General features: G+C 37.0%; 1 protein-coding gene across 14 annotated transcripts in view; it reads left to right on the forward strand.

Moving 5' to 3' along the window:
* Positions 1-12,740, forward strand: part of DOCK3 (dedicator of cytokinesis 3) — a 221,367-nt gene that overhangs the window by 37,567 nt on the left and 171,060 nt on the right. For all 14 annotated transcript variants that reach the window (XM_087743795.1, XM_087743802.1, XM_087743796.1 and 11 more), the window contains exon 5: positions 1,009-1,105. In XM_087743795.1, coding sequence (XP_087599921.1) covers positions 1,009-1,105 — 97 coding nt within the window. The remainder of the gene's footprint in view (positions 1-1,008; positions 1,106-12,740) is intronic.

Genomic DNA, 12,740 nt, shown 5'->3' on the forward strand with positions numbered 1-12,740 from the left:
GAGGGCCACAAAAATGATCAGAGGGATGGAACACCTCTGCTATGAAGAAAGGCTGAAAGAGCTGGGGCTGTTCAGCCTGGAGAAGAGAAGGCTGTGGGGAGACCTTACTGCAGCCTTTCAGTACTTAAAGGGGGCTTTTAAGAAAGATGGGGACAGACTTTTTAGCAGGGCCAATAGAGATAGGACAAGGGGTGATGGTTTTAAACTAAAAGAGGGTAGATTCAGACCCTAGGTATAAGGAAGAAATTTTTTACAATGAGGCTGGTGAAACACTGCAACAGGTTGCCCAGAGAGGTGGTAGATGCCCCATCCCTGGAAACATTCAAGGCCAGGCTGGATGGGGCTCTGAGCAACCTGCTCTAGTTGTAGATGTCCCTGCCCATTGCAGGGGGGGTTGGACTGGATGACCTTTAAAAGGTCTCTTCCAACCCAAACCATTCTATGATTCTCCTTTAATAGATATGGAGGATGTTGACCACAAAGAGACAATTCCTATTCTTTTGATTAGAGGATAGCTCACTCAGGTTTCATATCCAATATTGAAAAAGTCTTCTAGATGGGAAATGTTAATAGATGGTAGATCTTTTGGGTAGTTAATGATATTGGCTAGCATATTAATTGGAGGGACAAAAGGGTTGGACTGGCTTAGAGAGAAGGGATACAAACTGTGAAGGACGCCACTTTACAGGCAAGTTAATTTAACATGCTATAATAAGGAAAAGTGTTTTCATTGACCTTGATTAGAATGAAATTATATACTTTGAACGGGTAACTAGGAAACGCTTCATATAAGCTGATTCTTGTGGAATGTAACGGAGGAACAGTTGATGTGGAGTTGCGTCAGTGTTACAACAGACAAAATGTTGCTCTTAAGATATTTTCCTTTATGTTGAACAAATTCAAAGAAATTCGAGTTCTAGCATTTTACAAATTACTATGCTGACATTTATTTCTTTCTCTACCTTTTCCAGGGTACCTTTCCTAATTTTTTCCCCTCTTCTTGTATAGGCAATATGAAACAGTTGTTCCACTTGAAGATTCTGTTGTGACTGAAGTCACAGCCACACTGCAGGAATGGGCTGTGCTCTGGAAACAGCTGTATGTGGTAAGAACAGTACTATTCTCATTGTACTTTATTTCTCAGATATCTTGGGAGATATGTTGCCTGCCTTTCAGTCCCTTAGGAAAAAATCATAATCAATATAAGAATTGTTAGATTCATTTTATCTACTGGTGGGGTTCGCTAACTGCAGAATCACGGATCATCTGAGGGTCACGTGGGCTATGTTGAAAATTTCAGCAGTTTTGAAATTTTGCCTTCAGAGCTGAAAGCGTCATTGTTTAAAAAAATAAATTTTGAAGTATTCTTAAATACGTAAGAAATAGTATATGCATTTAGTAACAGAATATAGAAGATTTCTGTAAGTCCCATGAAAGACTTCAAAGTATTACTCAGCACAGTCTATGAGCATGTGTCTTAGCATCTAGAGTTTGAAAGAGGAAGAACTGAAACAGAAGTCTTTTCATACGATTGTTCCTTCCTCTATTAAAAATAAAAACTCAAGATAAGTGTATTGAGTTTTATACTCATCTATTTTATATAATTTTCAGTTGCTGCCACATAATGTCAGCTACCTCTGCTTTCATCTTTGTTCTCTTTTTTAATGGCCAAATCCCATGGAACAGCTAATAAAGAACTTGCACATTTGAAAGTATTTTTTTCGGTTTCCTTTTTTTCTTTTAACTCTTTAGCTTAGTAATTACAAACCATAACTGCAGGATTAAGATCAAGAACTGTAGGTGGTACAAGCATGAATTTCCTTTCTTTCCTTACTTTAGAGAAATACCTCTACATACAGCTGTAGCAGCTTTGTTTCCTTCTTGAAACCTGAAGTGACAGTAGTTAGATATGTAGGAAATAAGACCAGAAAAGATCCAATTAAATGAGTCTAGTGTATCTGTAGCACAACCAGCCATGTTCCGTACTTTCTTCAAAAAGCAATCAAGTCTATTATGAAATCAGTTTTACCTTTGTTGCACCCACTTCTTCTGTGGGGATCATATGCCTCTGAAGAAATTTTCTTGGAAAGTAGCATCCAGTCTAATTGGGGAGTGGGGCATGGCACGTGGTATATACCACTCTTACAGCTAGTACTCCTTGTTTTCCCATTTCAAATACTTACCTCTCTGATGTGTGTGAATAAAGCGATCTTTTTTGTTTTCTTCCTGTTAGATTTTTCTCTCTCCCCAGTGTCAGATGAAGAAGGCAACAGTAATACTGACAATGGTATTGAATTGGAGAAAGGGGAATCATTTTATCTACAAATGACTTACACTTCCTTTCTACTAATCTATTTCTTTTTTATTGTTAAAACTAGTTCCTTGAGGGGAAGGAGAGACAAAGCTCTAGCTATAAACTTTCACTTAGTGATATTCTTCCTGGGACTGCTTTCTATTCTGGCTCATTATACTTAATATAACATTGCACACAACATTATTGTATTCTTAAATAACAGGGGAAAGAGTTTACTTTTTTCATAGAACTTTGGAAGGCGACATCTGTTCCATGACAAGAAGAAATAGGCAGAGCTTCAGAGTAGAAAATAAATTGTTGTGGTGGGTTTCTCCAGAAATTATTAAGAAAAAAAAAAACCAAACCAAAAAAACCCCACAAACCCCAAACCCCAAAACCAACAACAGCAAAACAAACAAAAAAACCAACCAACCAACCAAAAAACCAAACCGCAAACTAAGCCCAAATATTTGCTAGCCTAGAAATAATCAGAGAATTGTTTAGGTTGGAAGGAACCTCTTGAGATCATCTAGTTCAACTGCCTTATCAGGTAGGGTCAGCTAGAGTAGCTTGCCCAGGGCTGCATCCAGTCAGGTTTTGAGTTTCTTGTGAGTGGAGACTCCACAACTTCCCTGGACAAAGCTGTCAGTGTTTGACCACCTTCAGTCTTATGTTCAAGATTACTGATGTAGTACCGTAGCTCTTCTGACATGAAAGAACTATCTACGCTATTTTTAGGTGGGTAGCAGAAATTTGTCCCATTTACAAACTGTAAATCCGAAGGCTGAGGAAGTGTACAGAGGTGTACAAATGGATGTGGCAGAGCTGGGATTAGGATGTTATAATTGGTATTTAGGCTAGAAGCTATGTATGTCCTTGTTGGATCAGCACCAGCAGAAATTTTTTATTATTCCCAAACTGTAATACGAATCATCTAAGAAATCTAATTAATGTTATTTATCATGATACTGTGCCTAGTCAGCTTTGTAGAAAAGTTTCTTACTGTAGCAAAAGTTCAAATGCTGTTACTGCAGATGTTTTCAGTAGGTCAGTACCTATAAATGGTAGCAGTAGGCACTTCATTATTTAGTAGTATTGCACTGTAAGATAACTGCCAAACAAAACGTACAGCATCTCTTGATATCTCTGAATAGGCCAAAATGTTCATCTCACGCTTTTTGTCAAACTTCTTATTTGGATTATGGTTTGAAAGACCAAGTTTGTTTCAATTAAAAATCCTAAGAAATTGCTGTAGTAATATCATTGAGATACACTGTAAGGTTTGTATTTGCCTTTCAATTAAACAATAGGAACTGGAATGTAATACCCAGGAAGCCTGGAGCAGTTAAAACACTGCCTGAAGAGGGATGCTATGTTGTTCCAAGATAAAACAGCTCAGCTGAAAACAATTGGAGGGAGGAGAACACTGAGAAATGGAAGGGCAAAGTGAAGCACAACTTTGAGACAGTTGTAGAAAATTAGTTCTTGTAAAATATTGGCAATCTTCCTTGGTTCCTTCTGACCACAGAGTCCGTGCTATTACTAGGAGGAAACTGTGCGTGGGGAAGCTTGAATAGATTTATGAGAGTTGTGCAGTAATTTTAGTTTGTAGGTCTGTGAAATATATATTGGAAAGATTAGCTTGAGTTCACTGTAGTAACACAGGGCTGTGATATTCTTGTAATTATTGCTATCAAGGTGAAAGCCAAGTGATACTCTTAGTAGAACTAGAAGCTGAGACTGTGGAGAAAAAGGCATTTGTGTGCAATGAGTTCTTAAAGGAAGGGCTGTGCCTAAGATGAATTTGAAATAGAAAGATATATGGTGTTTGCTTTACTGTAATACCATGTTATACTCTGACTAGTTGGATTCTGATATTATAAGCCTTTAAATGATAACAAAACAATAAGAATTTTGAAAATGCAGGACGTTTCTCTCAAAATGGAAAGGGATACAAATAATACTGGTATGGAAGCTATCAGAAAATTTATTTGGGGTTATTGTTACTTATATTGGATATTTTTTGTAGTAGTAATGATAACCTAGTTAAAAATTCTATCTAAAAATCACATTTATTTGTTACTGAGTGATCAGTAATAGAATTTAAATATTTAGTATTTTTAAAGGACTAAAGATGATATGACTTCTATGGCTCTGGGATACAAAAGAGCACATTTTTTCCCCTATTTGAATATGTAGTCTGTGTGCAGATAGATATAGTGTCATGATACTGGAAAATAAAAAAAGCAGTTCTTTGGTTTCTGATCTGCCTGTATCCAGGCTTCTAAGATGAGCACAGAAACAGTAAAATTTAGTAACTACTTTCTGTCAAAAAAGGTCACTGTTCTATTTAACCTACTTGGTTTGGATTTTCCTACTTTTCACTGCCATTGTACAAAATCTTTTGGAGGGAGTTCAGGAACTGAGTGTTTAAAATCTGTACTATGTAAACACTGTATACTGATTTGCTCATAATGTGGGTAGAGTTTCTGATAACCATAGCTGACCAGATGTGTGTGTGTACGTATGTGTGAGTGTATGTGTACACGTACATATACATATGTACGTATATTGTTACGAAGTGTATGGACCCTATATCTGGTGCTATTTTTTTGCCTGGCTCAAATAATCCATATTGTTATTTAGATTAATTTGGACAAGATACCTATTTCATTTTGTGGGAAGCCTAAGAAATTTAAAAGAAGGTTCTGACTTATAAACAAAAGATGCCAGTGATTCCCTTCCCCAATATTATACTTAATATGGAGTGGAAGAGCAAAGAAAAATAAGATGATTATTGGTACCACTATGGGAAGCTGAGCTTGTTCTTGTGACCACTCCAAAGGGACAAGGAATAGAGAGCAGAAAAACAAGAACAAATGTTGGAGAGACTTCTGTAGGCACAGAGGTGGAGAAAGATGCAAAATTGCATTTGTTATGGTGAAATGCATGTGTGTGGCTCTCATGTAGTTGCCCAGACCAGTATACATGACTTCCACTGAGACAGAAAAATAATACCAATAAGGTAGATAACTTTCTCTCTTACACTGTGTGTATGGGTAAGATTTGTTATTTTTATACTACTTCTAAATAAAGGATCTGCAAGATCTCTGTAAGCTTTAGTTAATTAGGTCAAACAAGACTCCTGTGAGTTGTTAAGTCAGCTAAAGAGATCACTGAAACTCACAGTTGGAGCATAGTAGCTATTTTAACAGTAAAAAAAAATTCCTTGGAGTTTAAGATGTGATGTGAGGACTATTTCTGTTGAAATAGCAGATGACTGTAGAGAGACCAAACATAATTGCCCAATTTAGAATTTGGTCAGATCAATAAAGGTAATTTGCTACTTTTATGCAGAAGGGGAGCCAGGGGAAGAGTGTGGAGTGACTTCTCGTTTAGTTTTAGGAGTAAGACCTGATGGCGTTGGGAATAGATGGAATTTTTGCCAGCTGAGTCTGAAACAAATCTCCTATTGGCTTCTTTTAAGTTTTCTGAGGATCCTATGAAGTAAAAGAGAGTGGGTAAAAGGACTTGGTACAATTGAAGCTATCTGATTTGGGTGTTTTAGGGTGTCCTTAAAATTGAACCATTAGTTCAAAACTGATCTTAAAAAAAAAAAAAATGTCATTCACTGAACCACTAATGTAGTTTACTCTTGTATTGGAGTATTTTATGAGACATTTTTACTTTTGCTTCATATCTGATAAAACATGGAACTGCTAATGCATTTTCTAAACTATGTAGACAGAAAAAAGTGTGGTATGATCTAAAACAGACATGCTGCATCTGAGGTCTACTTCAGAAGGTCTCCCATGAAGGAATAGGATGGAAAGTCAAGGCTGAGCATATTTCATACACACTTACAGTTCTGTGCAAGCAAACTCCTGGAAAGATGAGGTGTTTGTACTGTGACATATGTACATATATGGGATTGCACATATATGTGGTCCTCTTTCCTTTTTCTGAGTCATTTTAAAGGTTACCTGCAAATAGGAAAATCCTTTAGGGTGATTGTTCAGGCATTGTGAAAGAGTCATCTAAAAAGAATCTTCAGAGCTTGTCTGGCCCCAGTTGACACTAACAGAGAGACTCAAAGTTATCACTTTATTATCCCTAGACCTATATTCTAATGTTGGGCAGTATTATGGATATTTTTATATCTTTCTGTGGTTGGAGTGAAGGATGGATCTCCATGGAGTGGCCAGAAACTCAGATATGAGTTTGAGGCAGCTGATAGTCTTGTTAAGTGCTGCACAGAATATAAGGAAAACTAAGAGTAAATATTTCCACTTTCAGTAGCATCTAGTTTTTCAGTTTCTCAAAGGGAACAGTGCACTGGGGAAAACACCTGATTGCTTAGCAACCTAATCAAAGGCTTTTAGCAGATCTGTCATTTGATTACTAGAAAATACTTGAACATTTTTCTTGATTGGGTTGTGAAGAGTATGTGCAGAATGAACGCTTCAGTGTTGTATGTGTAAGGTGGATATTTCTATAATTTGGTATGTTCAGTCATGGAAGGGGAAGCTGGAGATAAATCACAGAATCATAGAATAGCCCAGGTTGGAAGGGTCCTCGAAAGATCATCTGGTCCAACCTTTCGTGGGAAAATTGGGCCTAGATGAGATTATCTAGCACCCTGTCCAATTGCATCTTGAAAACATCCAGCGGTGGGGACTCGACCATGTCCTTGAGGAGGTTGTTCCAGTGAATGGTTGTTCTTACTGTAGAAAATTTCTTTCTTATGTTGATATGATACCTCTACCGGTGCAATTTATACCCATTGCCCCTTGTCGTCTCCATGTGGCTCCTTGTGAAGAGAGAGCCTCCATCCTCTTTGTAGCCACCCTTTAAGTACTAAAATGCTGTGATGAGGTCCCCTTGAGCCACCTTCTCCAGGGAATAAAAGTGAACTCCTTTTGTCTTTCCTCATAGGAAAGGTTCTCCAGCCCTTTGATCATCTTTGTGGCCCTCCTTTGGACCCTCTCCAGTCTGTCTGCATCTTTCTTGAATTGTGGGGATCAGAATAAAGACCCCAATATAGAAGTGTCACAATGTGACTTACGTCTATTCATTACCTGAGGCAGTTAGAAGGTTTTGTACCTAAAATCATAGGCTTTTACGCTGCTTAGATATGTTGTCTTTGGAAAGCTGAGTGAAAGTCCTTCTCATGCTTTGCTAAATTGAGACTTGCATTTACATAAATTTATTAGTTATGGTTTCTTGGAGGTCTTTAGTGGATGTCATGACCTCTACATTTCTTCTTTGGTGAAACAGTTCTAATGTAGAATCTACACTTAATATTTATTAGGTCACTGCCATAAAATGCAGTCCATTTCAGTACATCTCCCCGTTAGCACTAACTTGCTGAAGTTCAGTTTAAGTGCTTCATATTTTAAGATTATAAAGGATTCCCATAATTTTTCCCTTCCCTATTTTTGAAAGATTTAATGCAGTTGGTCTTTCACAGTGATTTGTGGAAGTTTGCGAGCTTTAAGGAATTAGAAGTAGGCATAACTTTTTAGGAGAGTAAAATAAGATTAGTTTGTAAGCAAGTCATATCATTAAAATTTGAAAAATTACGATAATTGGTTTGAAAGTTACTTTCCTTTGAAGACCACAGAACTTATGGCTAGTTTATTGGATTTAAAGAACAGTGTAACAAGGAGCAATATATGTAGTACATTTCACCTTTCATTTACTTCCGCATACAGAGTCATGATATCATTTAAGATTATTAGGATCAACTAGACATTTCTTATGTATTTTCAAACAAACAAAATGTTAACAATAAAACAAAAACTACAAAGTATTAATCAGACTGTATGGGAGGAATATATGTTTTGAATTACCATGGAGATGGATAGATTTCAATAGATTTTAAAAATAAAGACAGAATTAAATGTAAGTCACCTTCTGGTGTCCTTGGCAAGTCCTACCGTGACAAACTATGTGCAGGGTGTTTTTATAATTTTTTGCTTTTTAGGAGAATGTTATTTAGTCGTTGATATGGGAGGTCATAATACGCTCTTTTATTTTGGTAAATAGAAGATGATAGCTGCCTTCCTGATACTGAAATTCATAGCAAATTATGGGGGCATTTGGAGGGGTTTTTTTGGGGGATTAATTTTAGATTTTTGAAGTATTAGCTAGTTTGTAGTTAACCAAGAGCTCTTTCCTTTTAGAACAATATCCAGTCTACCACATGGTGAAAACAGTGTTATAGTGTACATGTGAAGTACATGTGCAGTATTAAAACATGGGAATTTGATTTTATTGAATGTTGGTTTAACACTAGCTTTGAACAGACAACCAGCAAGGAAACACAACAGAATTTACTCTGGGAAAACCAGTGGCTGACTTGCAGATGCTTTCAAACTATTTGTTTTGTACTGTAAGCATACTGAACACTTAATTACATTAGACAAGGGAAAGAACGTTTTAATCCAGAAATCTAAACAGGAGTTTGAGGGTTTCTTCATCTGTAACTGGAGAGACTCACCTGGGTTGTTCCCAGTATGATGTTATGACAGAATTGCATTTGAAAGAGAGGCAAATGGTAGTGTGGTTTGATTTTAGTCTTCTAAAGATGTATTTTGAGGAAACATGGCAGTTTGTTTTGGTTTTGTTTTGTTTTTAAAGATCAGAAAACTGGGGGGGGGGGGGGGTAGGGGAGAAACTGGCAATCTGGCTTTTTGGAGTGAGTGAGCAAGCTTGTGTGCATGTATAGAGCTTAGAAGGAAAAAGACTGATCATCCCCAGTGGGTATTTATTGGAACTAAAAGGCAGTTCGTTGGATTTCATTTTATAGAAGACAGATTTTTTTTTTTTTTTTTTTTTTTTTAAATAGAAAAGCAAAGAACATCTGCCCTTTTGGCAGCCTGTATGGCACTATTGTCCATGTGGTATCACGAAGTATCCTTCAGTCTTATCCTAATTTATGTTACTTTCTGTTGTTTCTATCCTTAAGACATAGAGAGGAAAAGGTAACTAACATATGATAAATATAATTATTAATAATTATTGTAATTTTAATATCTATCTATATATAACACAATTCTGTGTTTTCTAAGGGGAGTGGGTAACAAAATTTCATGGGTGGGAGAGATAGAAATTCAGGGTTATGAGAATTAGTGTATGCGCAGGCATACTAAAAACCTTGTAGCTGGAGTGACAGAGAACATGGTAGCTGCTGCAGCAGTGGACAGCCAGCACTTGGCCTGCCAAATTTGATTACTCTCTGCCTTGTTGCGTTTGGCTGGGCAGGAGGTAATGGTTGATTTTTGTGTCCTTCTAAACAAACAGGAATAAAAATGCATCTTAATTTAAAAACTCAGTGGTAAGTCTGGCAAATGGATAGATACTTAATTTTACATCAGGTATTAAGGTGAAATTAAAACATTTAAAAAGATTATTAAAGACCTGCTTCTTTTCTCTTATTTCAACTTCCAGCCGCATGATTGTGTATATACTGTAGAGATAATTGGTAAATAAAAACTGTTCTAAAAGTATAAGTAGGGTTGCAAAGGCCAGCATTCAAGAACCAGGGAAATGCCTGTGTTCTCAGTTTAGTCTACTTTTTCTGTAAGAGTTACGATAAGACCTTTAATTTTGTGGTCACTTACCGTATGGTATATGGTAATGAGGTTGTAAACCCCCTTCCTTCTTCATATGTTTCAACTATTCTCCAGTGAATAGTGAGTGTGACAAAGACTTCCAGAAAGAGGGAGAGCCACTCTTAAAATGAAAATGCAGTGCCCTGTCAGAGAGGGTTGTGACCTTCCGTCTTCCATGTCGATATTATAGGAGTTATCACAAGCTGGTTGCACCAAATTAGAGGACACTTTTATACTTAAATCTCTCTGTGAAACCAAGATAATATTATGTCTAGTCTTGCATGTATTTTCACAAAAATGTTGTAGGTCTGAAGCATTTGGATGCTGAATGTTATGTAGAAATCATTAGGAATGGGGAATATCTGCCTTCATAGTAAGGCTTGAATAATTTTTAGTAAACTAAGCCGTAAGAACCATACATTGAGCCACAAATGATAATGAAAATCTGGATGGTTGTTCATTAATTGGTCAAAATAAAGAGGGGTTCTGCATCTGGTCATGCAATTAAAAAGTATTGTAAAGCATGTGTACAGGAGCCAGCGCTAATTTCAGTTATTGTTTATCCTCATTTTCTTGAGTGCTTAACTTTCTCTTCCAGTAATTTTCTCATAACATATGTTTTTTGTGAACGTTGGAATGAAAAAGGTGAAAAGAAATATAAATTTTATCTTTGGAAACAACTCACATAATTCCTTAAATTGGTTGCGTCTTAGTTTTGAGCTAACGGTGATTCATGGCCTTTGGAGAAATGTGTTCTCCTTTCAGAAATTCTTCTGCCTGTTTCCTCAAGTTTTATTGTTTAATAGAAGTTATCATACTATGTTTTACACATAAAGATTGCTTAAAATAGAAGGAATACAAAGAAACAAAATTAAAGAAATTGGGAGAGGTTTCTGTGAGAGAACTGTAACTTCTCACATTTTTTGTGTTTACCTTCCTGTAAATTTCATGGTGGTTTGGTTTTGTTTAATTTTTAATTTAGAAGCAGAGCCTTGTGCTAGCTGATTGCTTTGGTTTTAGTCATAAATGTTGATTAAGTATAAAAAATTACTGATGGCCAAGTTTGATTTCAAAGTCTTTAGCTGCTATTAACTTCTATCACTGTACTGAAGAGCTTCTTCAGGTAGTGTAGATATTTTATGATTGTAAATTTACCTCTAAAAATAACGTACTGCCTTTGAGGAAAAAAAAATAAATCCATCAGTTGATATGAGAAGTTAATTCCAAAGACAAATGAATTCAGGGCACCCCGATGGCTTATAAAACAAATACCCATTTCTTTTTAGTGCCAGTACTCACTGCCACTAATAGCTTCAGATCCAATGTGTTTAGATGAGATCCAGTACATATTACAGAAAAAGCTGTTGCTGAAATAATGGAAAACATAAATCAAGTGTAGGATTATATTATTTTCTGATAGCAGCTACTGATATACATATACCTCTTTGTATCAATGGCTTCATGTTGATATGGTCTCTAGTTTGTTTTCCTTCAACACAAATATATGCTGCTGCTAATAGTTCCGAAGTGGACAGCAAACGCTAAAGGTACACGAACACTACGCAGCCAAATACTGCATCTCGCGTGTGTGTGGCTGAGAGTGGCTTCTGTGGCTGCTGTGCAAGCAAGTACACAGACACAGGAAACTTAGGAACCCCTGTTCTAGGCGTGAGGGGGCAAGTAATAGCTTTGGGTCCAAAGAAATTTAATTGCTTTTTACAAGCGGTATTTAAAGTCCACTCTTTTGCTCATTTTTTATCCTCAGCAGTTAAGATTGCATGCACGTGTGACTTGTCACAAGGCTTTCTAGGGCTAATATCTTAATTCTTTCTTTTCACTGTGTTTTGCTGAGCTGTGTGTGACTTTTGGAATGTCATAGACTGATAGAATCGTTTAGGTTGGAAAAGACCTTTAAGATCATCAAGTCCAACCATTGAACTGGCGCTGCCAAGGCCACCACTAAACCATGTCCCTAAGCACCACGTCTACCTGTCTTTTAAATACCTCCAGGGATGGGGACACAACCACTTTGCTGGGCAGCCTGTTCCAATGCCTGACTACCCTTTCAGTGAAGGATCCCTGAGTTGAAAGGACTTTTCATAAATTTGGAAGATTTTGAGTCCCAGGTTCTTTACATGAAGTTTTTTGGTGGTGGGGGGGGGGGGTTTGTGGTTTGGTTGTTTTTTTTTTTTTCTTCCCTTGCAGTATGACAGTAGTCTGAATTCAAACACCTTTACATAGCAGGGGAAATAGTGGTATCTTTTATGTTCTTTGCCATTCGAGCATTAGCTGTTTGATCTAAACTAAATTGCAGTTGATGGAGCAGATTTCAGTTTATTCTTTTAGATATGTTATGAGAGGCGACGGGGAATTTGTGAATGCTTGCTCTGTAGTCTGTGCAAGAGCAGGCATTCAGAAATGAAGCTGAGATTGCATCCTTTCAGAAGGAAAGGGAGACTGTTATTTAATACCTCTCTGGACTTTTCAAGCTGGTGTAAGCTGGCACTGCTGCTGAAAAAGGCAGTTTGTCTCCTGCCTTTTCCTTCCCGCCCTGTGAACCGTTCCCACCCTGTCCCTTCTGGCAGCAGCGGCAGTTGGGTAGGCAGCGAGTGAGTGGACTGAGGAGCTCTGTGTTCCTGTGCTGTCACTCGACAGCTGACTAGGGGGAGTTTGAGCTTCTCTTTTGTTTAATCCAGTAGTTAATACCTTTTGATAGAACTATTACATTGATGTTTATCAAAGATGCAGGTTTATAATTATTATATTACTGTAAATCTTTCTTTGATTTAAGAATAATACTTACAGGTTTCTTTCATGAATTAGCTGAAGCT

The sequence above is a fragment of the Nipponia nippon genome, unplaced genomic scaffold (assembly GCF_047370975.1).
Source record: "Nipponia nippon isolate SJK-2023a ecotype South Korea unplaced genomic scaffold, ASM4737097v1 scaffold_9, whole genome shotgun sequence".
Taxonomy (NCBI): domain Eukaryota; kingdom Metazoa; phylum Chordata; class Aves; order Pelecaniformes; family Threskiornithidae; genus Nipponia; species Nipponia nippon.